General features: G+C 41.5%; 1 protein-coding gene across 8 annotated transcripts in view; it reads right to left on the bottom strand.

The window, feature by feature from the left end:
- ECT2 (epithelial cell transforming 2) overlaps positions 1-15,431 on the bottom strand; it is a 56,349-nt gene extending 40,918 nt beyond the window's left edge. The window contains exons 1-15 of one of the 8 annotated variants that reach the window (XM_053311667.1): positions 14,797-15,431; positions 12,337-12,493; positions 11,581-11,660; positions 11,394-11,486; positions 10,758-10,940; positions 8,798-8,887; positions 7,858-7,965; positions 6,607-6,680; positions 6,354-6,484; positions 3,823-3,938; positions 3,593-3,655; positions 2,998-3,220; positions 2,104-2,889; positions 1,558-1,694; positions 357-476 (exon numbers count right to left, since the gene is read on the bottom strand). In XM_053311667.1, the coding sequence (XP_053167642.1) occupies positions 357-476; positions 1,558-1,694; positions 2,104-2,889; positions 2,998-3,220; positions 3,593-3,655; positions 3,823-3,938; positions 6,354-6,484; positions 6,607-6,680; positions 7,858-7,965; positions 8,798-8,887; positions 10,758-10,940; positions 11,394-11,486; positions 11,581-11,660; positions 12,337-12,466 (2,334 nt within the window). In that variant the 5' untranslated portion in view covers positions 12,467-12,493; positions 14,797-15,431. The remainder of the gene's footprint in view (positions 1-356; positions 477-1,557; positions 1,695-2,103; positions 2,890-2,997; positions 3,221-3,592; positions 3,656-3,822; positions 3,939-6,353; positions 6,485-6,606; positions 6,681-7,857; positions 7,966-8,797; positions 8,888-10,757; positions 10,941-11,393; positions 11,487-11,580; positions 11,661-12,336; positions 12,494-14,796) is intronic. The other 7 variants (XM_053311664.1, XM_053311668.1, XM_053311665.1 and 4 more) reach the window with 7 other exon arrangements.
- Between the last annotated feature and the right edge of the window lie 2,535 nt (positions 15,432-17,966).

The raw sequence follows: 17,966 nt of genomic DNA, 5'->3' as shown, positions 1-17,966 counted from the left end.
TACTGCACTGAACAGCAGCAGCACTAGAAATCTTATGGAACTGGAAACTTAAACTAAGAATCTTCTGCCTTCCATGCTCAAGCAAGACACTCAGACAGAAATAACTGATACAAACACTGAGTTCTCTCACTTCTGCATAAACTCTAACTCAAAACTCACACAATTCTAAGAATTGAAGATACAACATGTTTGTATTCCACTTTTCAACAAAAGTTCCCAAAAGTTCCAGTTTTTCTTCTTTGCCAACCAACATTTAAGGTGCATTAATGTTTTCTTCAAGTAGCTCAAACAAGTTGAAACTCAAGAGTGAGGCAGCACAGGGGTGGAGGCCCTGCATGTACAAGTCTTAAACTAACCTTTATTTTAATGTGTACATCAAGGATATCGGGAATACTGCCAAATATGGTTTTAATTTCTTCTGGTGCAAGAATGGGGCCTCCAAGCTGTCCTTCCTTCTCCAAAGGGACCTGAAAGACCTGAAAAAAGGAAAGCTCTTGGGCAAACAGGAGTTTCAGAAAAATAAAAACTGAAAACCATGGTCACCATATTTGGAACTAGTACTCAAAAGCAGATTGATAATTTTATGCAAAAGATGTATTTGCGACATATATGTATTTTGGTGTATATCAACTGGAGGCTCCTGAGCCAAACATGCCCTTGAGAGATGCTGCCTGGTGCCCTACGCTGCCCTAGTGTATTATTAAGACTTACCAACACCTTTGGATATTTTCCTGTTGTTCTCCCAATGGCCAACCCAACCCAGAGTTGAAGAAAATGGCACCCATGTTAACAGAGCTGGCTAAAAGCCAAACAGGTAGAAGCACTGACACACCACCCTTCAACCCCTTCGCAAAGTGGTCCTCCAGGAAAAATCAGTCACTGACTAGGTCATAAAATGCAAAGATGCAATTTAATTTAAAATATATGATAGATGGATCCAGTGAATTACCCAGCAGCTCCCAATACCTCAGCACCGATAAAGCAAAGCAAGCATTTTATTCTTATTTACAATATTCATATCCTCCCCTCCAGTACAATACTACTCAAGATGGATCATGAATGTGACCAGACACCTGAGTGGGAAGCAAAACTTGTTAAGGGTGGAAGCATCATGGGGAAAATGCTAGAAAACACCAATTGCCTATGAAAAAGAGCCTCTGCCTCATAACACACCAGCTGTTAAATATTTTAATTGGAGCATTTTAGGATGTTTCCTCCCCCTGCCCACCTTGGGGGTGAGGGCAGACAATTGGGAGCCCCATGTAAAGGTCTGTTCACACACAACCCATGGCGTGGGCATGCATCAGGGAGCCATAACCAATTGTCATTCCTAGTGTATGACCCTGTCTTATCTCCATGTCTCTGGGGAAAAACTGTCCTTTCTGCAAGACATGAAAACTTACCTGCAGCAAAAAGAAATCAGGCCGCAGACATTTGTTGCAATACCAGTATTAAAAGGAAAAGCCCAAGTTTTTAAAAGGATTATTTTAGAAGGTGATGTGGTAAGCCCTTGCTGAAAGCTTTCATCCACCACAGAAAAGACAAGTATAGCATTACCTGAATTATAGTTGTCAGGATGTCTACATAGTTGCTCTCCGTCTGATACAACTCCTTTGCAACTTGCCATCTTGCAGACTGCTTTGGAGGAAGAGGAGTTGAGTTTTTGGATGGCTTTGTACATGATTTAGGAGTTTCTGTGGGAGGAGACATAAGACATGAATATGCAAAAAAGGTTATGTTTTTAGAGACAGGAAGATCTATTCTAATAGATTATCTAAGTATTTTCATTCATTCTTTAACAGAATGATAGAGTACTGTTCCAAGTGTTAAAATGTTGCACAAAATAAAAAAACTTTCTTAAACCAGAGAAAACTCTGTCTTAATGTTATCCTGCATCTTGCAGTTCAGCCAAGTCCACTACTTGCCCTCCCATATGAACTATTTGTACAAGAACAGATACAGCCCATACCAACAGGGAATATAACTGGGCTATGTATACATACACAGAGGACAAAAATGAAGTTTAATACTGTGGGAAGGATAGATGACCCAAGATTACAGATGCAATAAGAACTAGGATTCTGAAGAGTATCTAATGCTTACCTGTTATCAGCACAGCATTAGTACAAATGAAATTGGCACCTGAGTTTAAATCCAAGATTGGTTCAGGGCCTGCTGTCCAACTATTAATTTCATTAATTGGTGTCCCATCATCAAAGGTACACCTCTCCTTACTGCCTTGTTCCTGGCTGCTTCTCTCACAGATCACTTGCTGCGTTTCAGCACTAACATTTGCACAAGTCATAGCCGACTTACTTTCAACATGACCACATCTACATCTCTCTACTTCATGGAAGAAATGTAGTTTGTTTTGGAAGTCAGGTTCCAGGATCTGATCCAATCGGTATTTTGAAATTGCCCTTTTAGTACATGAATCACACTCTAAATCAAGTTCTGCATGGCCTAAATGGTAATCTTGATCTGGAAATGTTAAGGAAGCCGACTCATCACCATCTTGTGGTGGTCTTGATACGTATCTACCTAGATGATGATCACATAAGGCAATATTGTATTTCAGAGCTGAAAGGGAACAGAGGCTTACAGAAGCTTCTTTGCTTTCCATTGGAAAAAGAACATATTTTTGAAGATTCATTACTGTCCTTCCTTGAGATGCTCCATTAACTAGACTTTCAGATGGCTTACTGACAGCTGCCTTGATGGTTTTCTGTAGGCTTTCTAAAGAGTTTATACAACACTGAGGAGCAACATTATCCAGAGGAATACAACTGGGGAGTCTGCATGTTTTCCTCCTCATCCGACTAAATTTATTGAAACGAAAGTTGCCTCTCTGTCTATCAGTATTCGTATTCCTCAATTCTGTCCTGTCCCCTGCATAGTTTGAAGAGGAAACACACTGTTACTTATGTCACTAGAGGAATTCAGTGGTTTGTCTTTTAGCCAGAGCTATTAAAATGCACTGAGCTGGTTCAGCTGTACCTCCGTTAGCTGCATTTGATTCTGGCGTGTTGGAAATATCAAGGAAGGATCCCATAGAAAGGGAATGTTCAGCTGATGGCCGTTTCCGAGGTGGGAAGGGAGACATATCTGTCTCCCTCGTCAACTGAGCAAGGGTCTCCTTTAAGCGACGTCTCTTTCGGTTGCTGTTTGGAGTACTCAGAGAGAGTTGCGAGACAGATTTTTTGAGTTCAGGACTGTCCGGCTGCAATTAAATACAAAATTTAGACTGGTAACTTTCATTGAATCTCCGTAGCTTAGATCTACATGCAGTTGAAAGACATAGCCACCTAAAACTAATTACTATTTCAGTGCGAACTAAGAAACCGAAGCAGTTAACTCTTGCTATTTTATATGAATTGAATTAGTAGCCTCTAAGACATCGTGGGTCTTAAACACTTTAAATTCATTTCATTCATATGTATGTATGTATGTGTGTGTGTGTATATGTGTGTGTGTGTGTGTGTGTGTGTGTGTGTGTGTGTGTGTGTGTGTGTGTGTGTGAAACAAGTTTGAGATCCCAGATAAGTTCTGCATATTGTTCCCAAAATTCTTGGATCCCTCAGTAGCAGCTCACCTTTTCAAACAAGTACATAGATTCTCCAGCTCTGGCATCCATCTGTATGCTTCCCCAAAACCACTAGAGGGAGAGAAAGAATATTCTGTCATGTGTTCAAGCATATACAGCTAGCCATAATAAACTACATTTAAAACAATCCATCCTTTTCAGTAGCTAAAGGATAAGCCAAGTGATTTATACAGTTATTTGCATGATTAAAAACCCAGAATGTTCTATTAAAAACTAACCTCCTGCTTTACAACATAGAGGTTTTGAGATGGCTCAAATGGGAGGTCTTTTACTGTATTTTCTTCAACTATTAGATGAGTGCACCTTGTGTCACCAACAGGTAAATGTTGTCCACCTACAAACAGAAGAGGATAGGTAAGACTAATCTATTCTTCACTGAATTCAACATTTAATACTACTGTTGTACAGTCAAGGGGGAGTAAAGAGAAGTCCAAGTCAGCAGAACTAAACCCCCTTGAAAGCGTACAGTTCTCAGCACCTAGTCTCTCAGTCATTTAAGACAATAAGTAGCGTTAGAGAGCATTGTATTTCTAACCCCTTCAAACTAGACAGAGTTTCCTTTTAAAATTATGGTGCTGTCATTTTTAGCAAGCAAAAATCAGCTATCCCTATTCTGTTCAGCGCAGTGTCCCTTCAGTAACTATTGCTGGCATCTCCCTATTGTCTTTTCCTAACTTGCTCCTATGCTGAATAAGCTTGCCAGAAGTGTACTGTTAATTTTATATACTGCTTTTCAACAAAGACTTCACAAAGGCCCTTATGACCCCTTAGTGAACCTCTTTGGGACAGGGAACCATTGTCTAACACACTTTGTGAAATATGTTGAAAAGCAATAAATAAAAATGGACGCAACACCAATTCACATAGCAGTCAAGAGCACAAAATCCCTTCTTCAAATCTACCACAGACATGAACTTGTTAGATGGCAAGCACTCTCAGAACCACAATCTGTATCTGCAGTTCAGAGATAATATTGACCTCTCCTACACAGCTGAAACATATTATTGAGTGCTCTGAGAACTCTAGAGCAGTATATCAATGCCTCTCCGTGGAAATTACCTTATTTCCATAAATATAACCCATGGGTTGTGCAAGTTTTTGCATCCCGATGTGTCTGCACATGTGTGTGCATGCACGGCGGGGGGTGAATTAAGTGGGTATGTGGTATACAACTTAATTTTTACATAGTGAACACTACCTTGTCAGACAAAAAAGCTTCAGGGAATGATAAAGGCAGCTGCGGCTACCTGCAAAATGTGGGCTGTACAAGAATTTTTTTGACACAAACAACTATCAGCTGTAAGTTATACTTGTGAAAATACAGTACTGTCTGGCAACTGCCTGCCAGGGAAAGCCTGCCTCCATCATGGGCTCGGTGAAATTCCAGCTCTTCAGTGGAAGTTACTGCCTCTTATATTTTAAAAGTATTTGTTGTGCTTTGAGCACTAGTGCCAAAAAGCTTTGGGCACTGTTGTGGAAAAGCCATATAGAAACCAATCATAGAAGTAGAAAATACTATTCTTGTTTTTAGGTAGGAGCACAGGTTTCTTACACACAGTATCTAGGAACATAGGAACACAGGAAGCTGCCATATACTGAGTCAGACCATTGGTCTATCTAGCTCAATATTGTCTTCACAGTGGCTTCTCAAAGGTTGCAGGCAGGAATTTCTCTCTCAGCCCTATCTTGGAGAAACCAGGGAGGGAACTTGAAACCTTCTGCTCTTCCCAGAGCAGCTCCATCCCAAGGGGAATATCTTACAGTGTTCACACTTCTAGTCTCCCATTCATATGCAACCAGGGCAGACCCTGCTTAAATAAGGGGACAAGTCATGCTTGCTACCACAAGACCAGCAATCCTCTCCATAGATCAGCGGTGGAGCACATCTTTTGTACGCAGAAAGGCCAGGTTTCATCCCTGGCCTCTCCCGGTAAGGCTGGGAAAGACCCCTTGACTGAAGCTCTGGGGAGCGGCTGCCAGCCAGTATAGACCAGGAGTTCTCAACCTTGGGTCCCCATAGTTGTTGAACTACAACTTCCATCATCCTGGCTGGGGATAATAGGAGCTGTAGTCCAACAATATCTGGGGATGCAAGGTTGAGAGCCCCTGCTATAGAAATACTGAACCTGATATCCCAATGATTCATGATATACTTGATAAAGAGCTGAAAGTGCATAGTGTTCTATACTGATAGAGATGCATACATACTTTTCCATGCTAGTTTTAGTTACTAAATGGTAGAAAGCCGATGCTCCTCATATATACCAAATTCACTTACATAAGGTGCATGCCCTCTTCTAGAAAGGAAATACCAGATTCTGAGACATGCCAATTAAACTCACAGTTCAGAAAAGGTACCAGGAGTTTATCCCACCATTAAGTTGGAACAGTCCTAAGTCAAGAGAGCAACTATTAACCATGCAGAAGCATGGCACACACATGATTAATCCAGTGTGAGTGTACAGCTTATTAAACAAGCCACCTTCTGTTGCATATAGATACAAATATAAAAACAAAGATACACATCCAATATGCTCTCAGTACATTAGCCAACAATGGATTTCATATTGTGAAATCCACAATATCAGTACCATGAAGACATGCTAGCTATTAGCAGAGTCTGCTGGCACACCCTGCGCTGAAAACCATCTCTGTTTTTTGTTAAGTTTTTTTTTTTTAAAAAAAATTAAAGTACTTGTGCATTCATAATAGTATTTGCCTCCTATTGTTGCAATGCTTTTAGATTAACCTTGCATTTCTGTCATTTCTTCCATATTCTTCTTCTCTTCATCAGAGAACCCAAGGAAACTCAACAAGCAATCCTGAAATGGAGGAACTTTGAATTCTTTCCTGAATTCCTCATTAGCAGCACAGAAGTCACTAAAGAATGGAGGGAAGAGACATTTAGACCGAGTTGCATCATTTGTCAGCTTTGCTTCACAGAGGAATCCGCACTCAGTATCATGCTGTATCTACTCTCAAGCAGAAAAACAGATACATACATTTCATCTCTTCTCTCCCATGCCTTAAAAATCCACTCTGCTTTCATAATTGGGGTTCCTAGACTCACAGCAACCTGCAAACCAAACAAGTAATCTTCCTTTACTTGAAGCATTCCAAAATATAAAACTGGTTGTTCCTTGTAAACTAAGTTATACTAGTCAAACGCATTACCACCACAAGAGATAGGAAAGATCATAGTATTGGGATGGATAAATAAAAACTCATAATTCAGAACAAATCTAGGAGGATTTCTTTAAATTTCAGTTCTTTTACTAGGTTTTTGAGGCAAATGAATACAGTTCATGAAGCCAAACAAGCGTTTGTTTTGTCAGGGTTAATATTTAAGTCTATTAAAACTTCATAGAAACTTATGCGAATGCAACATGTCTCCGAAGGATCCTACAACATATGAAAAGTTTTAACAGCAAGGTGCAAGATCTAAACCACTCAAGTTTTAAATGCAAAATCTGTTCCTCCTTGTAGACTTCACTGTATTGACTGCAACTGCTTTTATATAGAGTTAAAAACTTACTTGCTTTAATATTTCTGATACATCACAAACATTATTGTACAACAAAAATCCTATACCTGTATATAAGCCTGTCCTGCCCCCCACATCACTGTACTGCTCAACAGGATAAGGAAAGGGGTGTTTTTTTTGCAGAAGAGCCTAGTTTTCCCTACTCCCATCACCCCCGAAAAAGACCGAAAGAGCTGTCAATTCATAGTACAATTGTAGGTTTGGCTTGTGGCTGCACTTCCTTAGGCCCAGAACTGAGTACGTGCAGCTCACTGCAGCAGCTGGCTGAGGGGGAAACTGGAGTAAGCCATGGGTAGAAACCTATTTTTGCACTCCAGTTTACTTATTTCATTTTTACAGCACCCAATCCAAGATGGTTCAGGGCAGCTAACAATCAAATTTTTTAAAAAAAAAATAAGTTACAATGTAATACACTAGAAAAAGCCAAGCTTAAAAAAAATATCTCCAGCTCTTGAACTCATCTAAGAATCATACACTTCATATTTCCTTGGCTAGAGTGTTGCCCCTTGGTAGGTTAGAGAAGATCATCCATTGCTTTTAAAGCCCAAAAACATGGAGTGGCTGAAAAAACCTAATGTTTACTTTTTTCCAATAGACATATATACTTACCCTTTTGCATCATACACTTGGACATATTGGCGGGGGGGGGGGGGGGTGGAAGGGAGAGGGACTCATCCAAATCTTAGATTAGGAAGTGAAATTCACATACTCTGAATTTGTCTCCTTGTGTAGAACTGGCCACCAGATGTGTAACCTTTGAACTGAAATCCCTCCGAATGATCCCTCCCATATGATGAACCAAAGTCACCAGCTTAACCTACAAACAAAGTTGGAGTAAAGTTAAATATATTCAACATTGAAAATGAGCTTTAAATTGAAATTGCTGTTAGAAACAAAACCAGTATTCCCATGAGGGCATTTAGACAGTCTTTTGGGTTTTCATAGATATCCTTCAAGCCACTCTGCTAGGCAAATTTTACAATATTACCTCACAAAATGCTAGGCACATTGAATGTCATCACCAGTTTTCATTCAGCACACCCTTTGTATCCCACTGTACCTCAGAAGAGCTCAAGATGAGATATATGGAGTTATATCACATTTTCACCTCCTTTCAACCCTACAAGGCAAGCTGGGACAGCCACCCTCTCTCAGCCTACAATCACCCAGTGATTTTCATAGCTAAGGAGAACTTTAAATCCAGGTCTTCCTGAACAACACTCAAAACTCCAATGACATCTAGTTCGATGCAAGGGCACTCCAGGGAGAAGCATCCACACTGTTAAAAGTATTTCCAAATATCATAGTGTGGGCATTCATGAAAGCAAGGGGGGATTTTGCTGATCTTTCCCACCCCAAATGCTGTGCAACTAAGTCAAATGCTCTGCAGCGTGGGCACACAGCCACACACTTATTTAGGATGTCCACTACTTCACACCGACTGACTTGCTTGCACATTTAACATCAATATGCGCATGAGCTGAAGGACTTGTTGGAGTGCCTTTAAAAAAAAGAAGAAGATGAGCAACTAAACATCCAAGTGGTGGTGCTGCTGCTGCAGTTGGTAAATCACAAGACTAGTAAACCCTACATAGATTGCTACTTGAAGTTAAGTGCACCACTCAAAGATGTGCAGTAGGCAATCTTACCAATTCTTCTTTCTTTCTGAATCCTGTGAAGCATAATACAAGATTCAGCATACTGGCACAGTACAGTGGACGACATGAGAAAGGCAGAGGCTGAAATAAATTTAAAATTGATTAGTTATCTTTTATGTATTTAACAAATTCTACACTGCCCAAAACTCACATCTCTGGGCGCTTTACAATAAAAACACCATTAAAGCAAAAGTTAAAACATTAACACAATATGAAATGTAACACATGTTAGAAGTGTTAACTATTAAAATTGTAAATCTTATTAAAAGCCTGGGTGAACAAGCTTGACTATCCTTTTAAAAGGTTAAGGTCTTTAACCTTTTAAATGCTGTCAGAGACGGGGAGGTTCTTATTTCAACAGGGAGCCCATTCCAATGGCCGTTAAGCACACTTAAGAACACTAGGCCCTAGGAAGATTTTTTAATGCCATTCCTGAAATTATAGGCCTAATTTGCTCCTAAAGCAGAACTGAATAAAAGAAACTTCCCAGGCATTCCACTAGTCCAGAAAACATTTAATGTAGAAGCCACAGGGGAAGGACAAATACATGGTTCCCTCCCAGGCAAACAACTCAGTCCCTTGCAACAGGGGCATATTGAAGTGGAAGAAACCACATTACTGGCCCTGCTTATATGATTTCTCCATCTAGACATTACTGAAGAAACTATGGAGAAGTATTCCCCAACAGCTGTTGCACAAGAATCAGGTCACAGAGCTTAGAAGAGAAAAATGAGAAGTATCTCAGTAGCTCAGACAAGCAATGTGAAAGCTAGATGTTATGAGGGCAGGAAGCAGAACACTTTAACACAAATTAAAAGCCAGTACAAACCAGATGTTGGCTATCCTTGTACATCAACCCCTGTGCATCAGTAAAGTCCATCCACATACTATTTGCAAGGCTGATTTGAAATATATGTACAATTCATTCTCAAGAGCTTCAGCTTTTTTTATTCAATATTAGATACTCAAATATGCTCGGGGGAGGAGGGGCACCCAGAAATATAAAACTAGATAATTGAAAGATTAATTCATCCCAATACAAGGCTAGTGCCTAAAAACATTCAGGCCAACTCTTAAAAATATGTTATGCTGCCATCTAGAAAATCCATTTTTTTCCAGGCTGGAGAGGCTTCATATGAGCAGAGCACATTTTAAAATGCCCCAGAGAAGCTAAATGGAGAAACAGCAAGCAGCTCCACCAAGTAGAAATAGGAGGTGTTGGCCATCATGTGCACAGCATAGGTGGGGAAACATTTCAAGCTCAAATGTTTGAATGGAGGGAACAGACCATCAAAAAGCTTAGGCTACATCTGACATTTGTCTCATGCACAGATGCATTCATGTACGCACAGAAAGAGAGTAAAAAGTGTACTCCACAGCAGCTCTGTTACAACTCAAGAAATGCGACCAAGACAGACAAGAGGGGTTTATTAATGGGCCTCTTCAGCTGCAAGCTCATCACACTTCAAGCCTGATTGTTTAAGATACATGTTCCAAGAATAGGCACAGGATTCGAATACTATCCTGTGATTGCATAGATGTATCCAAACTGAAGTCACTGTGCATGTACCAGAAGTTAACAAAGTACTTCTCAAAGCTCGCACTGTCTGGAAGTTTTGAAAAAGGTTACTCATTTTTGTACCCAAGAATGGCTATTAGTTCAAGTTACAAACAAATTTATATTGATTATTGTGATGTGATCATTTTATTGTGTGCTATTGTTTTTGCAGTTATTTTTTAGCATAACTTCATGGCAATTGATTTACTGTCAACTGCCTACGATGTCCACTGAATCAGAAAGCTGTACAAGGAGTTTAGGTAGATGTGTATTTATAAACAGGTCCAGACTTCAGGACTACAGGGGGAAATAAACCAATAGTCGCATTCAAATATATACATAAAATCAAGCACAGACACTAATCATTTATAGGCCCCTGAGCCATATTCTTACCTCGCCTTTTCTAGCACAGTGCATTACTATTGGCGGCCCAAGAACTCTGCAGTCAGCCTTGTACAAGTCATTAAAAATGGAATCCTGGAAGTCTGCTATCACAAAGATGGTCTCAAATTCTAGTGAGTCAGAGTCCTCATATGCTTTCAATGATTCTGTCTTTATGTAAGGCACCTTAATTTCCTTTGTTGGAAAAGAATTCAAATGTTATTTATATAATAATGTTAATGCCAAATTTATTTTGTACCCCTATAAGATTTCCCAACACTGTGTAATACAACAAGACTACAACTTTTAATACACATATATTTGGTGGAGACATGCCATTAAATGTGAAGCCAGTTGAACAGAAACCTGACTGCTTTTCCCAGTCAAGAACAAGAGTTTTAGCTTATCTAATCCAAGCTCCACTCAGGAGATTCACTTTAACAATCAGATATGCAAAAATTAAGAACCAATACCAACCTATGGACAATTACAAGGCTGGTATGAGTTTCTGTTCAACTAATGCCATTGTGCACCATTTACCTTTATTGTGCCTTTATTTTACCCACAAGTCAAGAGAGTGGTAATTGACTCCAGTCCCAAGTAGTATAACATGCTGCATGCAGACACAGACACATGTCTCCTACATACCATATGCACAATACTTTTAATTAGTTTCTCCTCCGATTTACCAGGAATAGTTTCCTTTATCTTTATAACTGGAACTTCCATTATCTTAATGGTCTGCAGAAGAGGATAACTTCAGTATGAAATGAAAGTCACCCAGAGTCCCAACTGCACCAATATTTCAATATTATGAACTATAAGATCTATTTACCTCTAAAGCTTTCAGGAGTTCCTCATATTTAGCAGCTTCTTGAACTAGAACCACCCTGGTTTCAATCTGGGGCATTTCCTCTGATAAACAAAAAGAGAACCAACCGTATCAAACAGAATTACAGCAAATTTTCTTCCCCATCAAAAAGGGAGGGAAGGAAGAATAGAAGGAAAAGAGGTTTTGTTCCCAACTACAGTCACACTTTGTATAGAGCTTTTTATTCCAGATCTAGAAAGTCAGAGAAAGCAAAGTGATCGAGAACAATTCTTGCCATGTAGTGCCAGTTGCACCACTCACTGGATTTAGCATCTTTATTTTTGTACAATGCAAATATAAACCTTTCATTTTAAAAAAATTACAGAGCAAACATTTAAGTTGCTGGTTGCTCAAGGTACCAAATTCAGTTCCAAATATCGTTAGGAGTTGCTCTGTATATGGATGACACTATGGAGTGTAAATATCTGTTAAGGTTTTGGCTATAGAACTTAGCCTAGAGGATAGGTATCTATCACCATTTTCAGGCATCCAGAAAGTCAAATTACATAGCTATTTTAGCTGCAATATTTAATAAATATTGTCACCACACAGTTGTGCAGTAAAACATTTATACCCCAAAGATTAGAAGAATACAGCGCAAAGCACAGGTACTTTGTCTGATATTATAATGGTGCATGGATGATATACTGTATTATTATATCCCACTGACAGTGACTATTCTCCACATACTGAAGTAGTAAATGCTGTCCTCTAGATTACCTTCACCATCTGAAGTAGGTCCTGTGAATATGTTCTCTTTGGAAGTTTCTGCAACTTTCGAGTCAAGAATAGAAGAATCTGCCAAAAGACTCCTCCCTATATCAGACATGAATGTACTGTTCTCAGCCATGATCAAAAGGACATTTCCCTTCAACAGCTGCAAGAGAAACAACCAGTTAGGACATCTGTTATTAGAGCAAGCAGTGATTAACCACACTCCAAAAGGAAGAGTAGCATTTCTACAGAAGACTCCTACATTTTTCCATCTCCATGACCAAGGCTAGTTGTCTTATGGAAACTGTCAAAGCCTGTTTTTTCTCTTTCACATTCATGCTATTACCAAGTCATGCTGCTGCTGCTTATTTTTCAGCTTCTCCAGTTCAGTTTACACTAACCACAAAAGCCTTGCTTAAACAATTACAAAGCCTCCTCATAGACCTTCTCTAGTATTATCCTTCCCATTTTATTTGCTTCAAAATGCCTCTGCTAAAATCATGTCTCCCCATCACTCACTAAGCCTCTGTATCAAGATTCTGTTACATCTAAAGTTCTTCCCAATGCAATGTGGAAGTCAGGGAACACAAAAAAGATAGATTTATCAACAGCTATTAGCCATGATGGCCCAGTGGTACCTCAATCTGGTTGGCCACTATAGGAAATAGGATGCTTGACAAGATGGTCTATTACTGCAGGGCTCGGAGACTAACACACTTCTTGCCTTCATATCTCAAGTATGAGATGTGCAAGAAAGTTAGCTCTTCATGTGAGCAGAACCCTAATAACTGCCAAGTACAAAATACTTTAAGTGGCGCAGTGGGGAAATGCTTGACTAACAAGCAGGAGGTTTTCGGTTCGAATCCCCGCTGGTACTATATCAGGCAGCAGCAATATAAGAAGATGCTGAAAGGCATCATCTCATACTGCACGGGAGGAGGCAATGGTAAACCCCTTCTGTATTCTACCAAAGAAAACCACAGGGCTCTGTGGGCAACAGGAGTCAAGATCGACTTGACGGCACACTTTACCTTTACAAAATAAATGGAGAGGGGGAGGGGGGAGAGAGACAGACACTCTTTCATCCTGCAAGTGCCATTTGGGCCCAGTACATTTGTTACACATGCAGCACAGTAGCTGCCAGAAAACCTCCTTACAGTTACTATTCCATTCTTTTCTATAGCTGCCCTGAGGCGTTGGAACAGACTCCCTGTTGTTTTAAGAGCTTCCACATCTCTAGTAGGTTGTTCTGCTGTTTCTGTTGTTGTTTTTAAATTAAATTTTATAATTCTGGTTTTATCGTTTGTTTTGTAAACCACCACAAGACATTTGTATACAGTGGTTTAAAAATGAAACAAACAAGTGTCAGCAGCTTGATGGATGTACAGTGCTAGTACGGGGAGTAATAATGCAAGCTCATCATTCTGAGCTCTGCTAACTTGGCAAAGGGGCACCTTTTAACGTGGTGATTCTCTTTATTTAGCAGGGAGAGAGTAACTGGCGCTATCCACCCCCAGCACAGTACCTCCAGTGACTGTTGCTGGTGTCTATCTTATGTGTCTTTTTAGACTGGACACCCTTTGGGTGCAGAGATCCATCTTAGCTTATCAATTTATTATTTCTCTGTGTAATCCACCCTGAGCCATTTCTGGAAGGGCGGTATAGAAATTGAATGAATGAATGAATAAATAAAATTATTACATGCTGACATCCAGACTAGTTTACAACAAGAAATATTTATATCCTACTTTTCAACAAAGTTTTCAAAATAGTCTGCATAGAAACATAAATAATAAACAAGGTAGTTCCCTGTCCCAGAAGGGCTCACAATCTAAAATGAAACACAAGGTGGACACCAGCAACAGCCACGAAGATGCTGTGCTAGGACTGAAGGAGGCAGTTACTCTCCCCCTGCTAACTAGAAGTGAATCATCCCTTTAAAGGTGCATCTCTGCCGGTGTCCCCTCTAGCAGGGGAACAACAAATGTTGTTGACTACAACTCCCAGAATTCCCAAGCACAAGCCATTGCAGCCGGGGGCTCTGGGAGTTGTAGTCAACACTGATCTCTGCTCAGTTAGCAGGGGTCGTGCTCATAATTACTAACTTGCCCGATTAATTTCAACGGGACTACTCGTGAGTAACGTAGCAGGATTAATAATGGCCGACATCCAGACTAAGCTTCCTTAGCCCAGTTTCCAGGTATGGGAGCCGGGGTGGGGCGGGTAAGTCTTGAAACTCAGCTATGCCTCAGGGCGAACCCGCCCGCCCCTACACAGCCCACAGCAGCCTCCCCCAGCTTACTTTGCCCCCGACATACGTCACTTCCGCCAACTCCCTTCCCCCACCTGCTGCTTTCGCATCCCCCACCTATCTACCCTCCTACCAAATTTCCATGGCCCGCACCTGCAGCCCAGCCTCCCGCACCTCCTTACGCCTCCCCCATTCCCCGCTTCACCGTCGCTCACCGCAGCCACCCGTCTCTCCGCTCCAGCAAAATCCACCCTTCAAGCCCGGCCGCACAACACCCCAATTCAAAAAAGCGAGCGCCTGCTCCGAGCCCGCCGCCCATTGGCTCTCCTCAATCACGGCCGAGGGGGCGGGAAGATGCAACGTTCGGTGGGGAATGCCGGCCTCCTATTGGCGGGGAGCTGCGGCGGAGGGCGAATGACAGATAAGTTTGTCCTATCGTCTGTCCCTGATCTCCATAGAAACGGGCTTGTGTTGAAAGCTTGAGAGAACAGCTCTCCCTTGTAAAGAGGTTTTCTATTGGTCGGGCTCTGTTGCTCTGATGCTCTCAGTTGGTCGCTGTGCAGATTGAGCTTCTCTGTCCCACCGCACAGGAGGCTAAGCTCACCTCAGGATTGGCTGAGGCGGAATCCCACCCCCCCACCTTGTTTCAAGCGGTTGTTTCAAACTGCACAAGCACCCGGATGTTGCCCGGCACAAGCCGCTCTGCTCTTTCCAATGTTGCGTCAGCAACCTCGGTCTCTCTCTCTCTCTTCCGTTGCACCGGTAGGAAGGAGCCTGAAAGAAGCCTACGCGGCATGTCTACTACAGATTTAAAATCAACGTCTCTCAATCAAACATGGCTTGACGGCCATAGTGCCTGCCGCGCAAGGAACTCTGGGGATTGTAGTTCTAGGAGGTTCGCAGCGGTCGCTCACGAAACCTTTCAGCCCCCCTCATAAAACTACAATTCCCAGAGATCTTTGAGTCCTCACGAACAGCCGATGAGCCGTACACCTGCACCTTTTCAAAATGCAGTTTTGGGATTCACGTGATGGAATGTACCAAACTTGCGCAAAGAAACCTAATACGTCAGGGAGAAGAGTAAACTAGAGCCCTTCCCCTTGACATTTAGTTTTTTATGTGGAGGGATTTTTAAAAAATACAATTGAAGGAGCGTTCCCCCAGCTGCAGTTTGCAGCTGTACACCCACCTCGTCTCCCTTTTGTGAGCACTGAGCCTTTCTTTGAAGCCAACAACGTGCATGCAATTGGCCAGATCTCACTGTCTGGGGAACGATCTTGGAAAGGATATGTTCACGAATTATTCACTGTATAAATAAAATGTTCCTATTTACTCCGTGCAAACAAGCACCACCCAAGAAATGTTTGCTCTATGAGAAATGTTTCTGATTAGGACGCTGTCGTTTCAGCTTTCCCTGGTAAAGTTTTTGATCTATCAAGGTCCCCTTCTGCCACACAAATTGTAGTTAGTTACTACTAAGCAGAGGGTGTGAAAGCCACAGGCTATCTGGAATAGCTTAATTCAGCCGATGCAAATACGGCAAAGATGAGCACTGCGTACTGCCATCACCATCATTGCATAGACCTGCAAATGGGCTCTGTAGTGCATTCAGTCAGCTTCAAATCAAGTTTCCACCATTTGCACTCAAGTCCCCTCAACCTTTTTCATAGCTTCTAGAGCCTTGTTCAGACATTACATTATACAAGTGTATAGATGTCTGTGCACAGATGTCTTTGTGTGAGTGATTGTACCTGTGTTCATTTTAAAAGTGAACCTGGGTACAGGCCCCTCAAATGCATAGAACCGTGCACAGATAGGTACAGATAGGAAATGACAGCTGTACCTGTGTTCAACACAACATGTGAATAATTGTACCTATATACAGGTACAAGTGTTGAACATAACAGCCTCATTCATACATTATTAAAAAGCAAGCTGAACCAGAGTACAACCTCCAAAAGCTTAGTGGAAGTCCACCCAATATGTCACTCTCCTGATGCGCCCCACACTCTTTCAAAGTTTGTCTGAAGAGGCAAATGCTGTAAGCATGATGGCGGGCGCTTCCATGAACAGGAGACTCGGGCAACTGAATTCTCACTCACAGAAGTGCCCACCATCACACTTAACAGCATTTGCCTGTTCAGATGAGCACTGTAAGTATGTGAGACATTGGGAGAGTTGATGACACTGGGCAGGACTTCCAGTAAGCTTTCAGGTACAGCCTACTTTTTAATAATGTCTTTGCAATAGCTGGTTTATTCACATAAATATACAGGTTGAGCATTAGGTAGAACTGAAGGCAGCACAGCATTCTTGAAAGACAGCAACAGGTTATCATCAGAGAGTCCAAACTCTGCATCCTGAGATGCTTCAGCTTTCTACCAAGATCTCCATTTCAGATCCTAAGATCACATGCCTTTGTCCTGGTTGCCTCAAAAATGGTAGTTTCTTTACATGGACACCTCTCAGAAGAACATACGAACAGCTCTACTGGATCAGGCCCAAGGCCCATCCAGTCCAGCATCCTGTTTCACACAGTGGCTCAGGAGTGGGCCAACTGTGACATTCTGTATTTTTCAATGCTATATGTTTATAGCTGCAAATATCAATTTTTAATGGATTTACTTTGTTTTTATTCTGTTGTAAACTGCCCAGAATCGTAAGTTTTGGTATTAAAATGTTTTAATAAATAAATAAATAAAATAATACTAGTGGGCCCGGGCACAGAGCATCTGTGCCTCAAGCCGCCGCCTCTGGCCTCCCCGCGGCCGGGCAGGCCCGCCGCTACCCGCCTGGCCCGCTGCCTTGCCTCCGCGGCCGGGCCAGGCCCGGTCATTGACCCAACATCACAGAAACAATGCAAACACAATGAAAAGAATACATTAATACAAAACACTGATAACTTAAATCAGCTCAGACCTGATCCTACATGCGGCCACACAAAATTTGGCCACACATTAGCATTCCCAACAGTCCCATATTATACAGGAAGTCCCGTATCTGAGGCAAAAATAACTTGTCCCAAGTAGGATGCTGTTTTCCCCGTATTATTGGCAGAGCGTGGGGCTACCCCTCATCTCTCAATGCATTTGCATCAAGCCCTTGGGGTGAAGTCCTTATCAAAATCTAAAAGAAACAACAAAGTTGACAAAAGAAGCTCCAGTTGCTCTGCAAACTTGCAGGAGCAATTGCCTGGTTTTATTTACATCTTGCAAGTTGCTAATTGTTTACTTATCAAATGTAAATAGACCTACAGACTCCTGCTAATCGACTTACCACTTCTGGCAAATAGAAAAAGGACCGGGTCTCACGATCAGTGAGACCCAGTTTCATCCAGTGTGCAGGGAGAGTGGGCTAAGCCTGCTCTCCCCACACACGAGCAGGG

Source organism: Hemicordylus capensis, chromosome 3, assembly GCF_027244095.1.
Source record: "Hemicordylus capensis ecotype Gifberg chromosome 3, rHemCap1.1.pri, whole genome shotgun sequence".
NCBI classification, from domain to species: domain Eukaryota; kingdom Metazoa; phylum Chordata; class Lepidosauria; order Squamata; family Cordylidae; genus Hemicordylus; species Hemicordylus capensis.
Note: the sequence above shows the minus strand (reverse complement) of the source record. Positions and strands in the feature narration are given on the sequence as shown.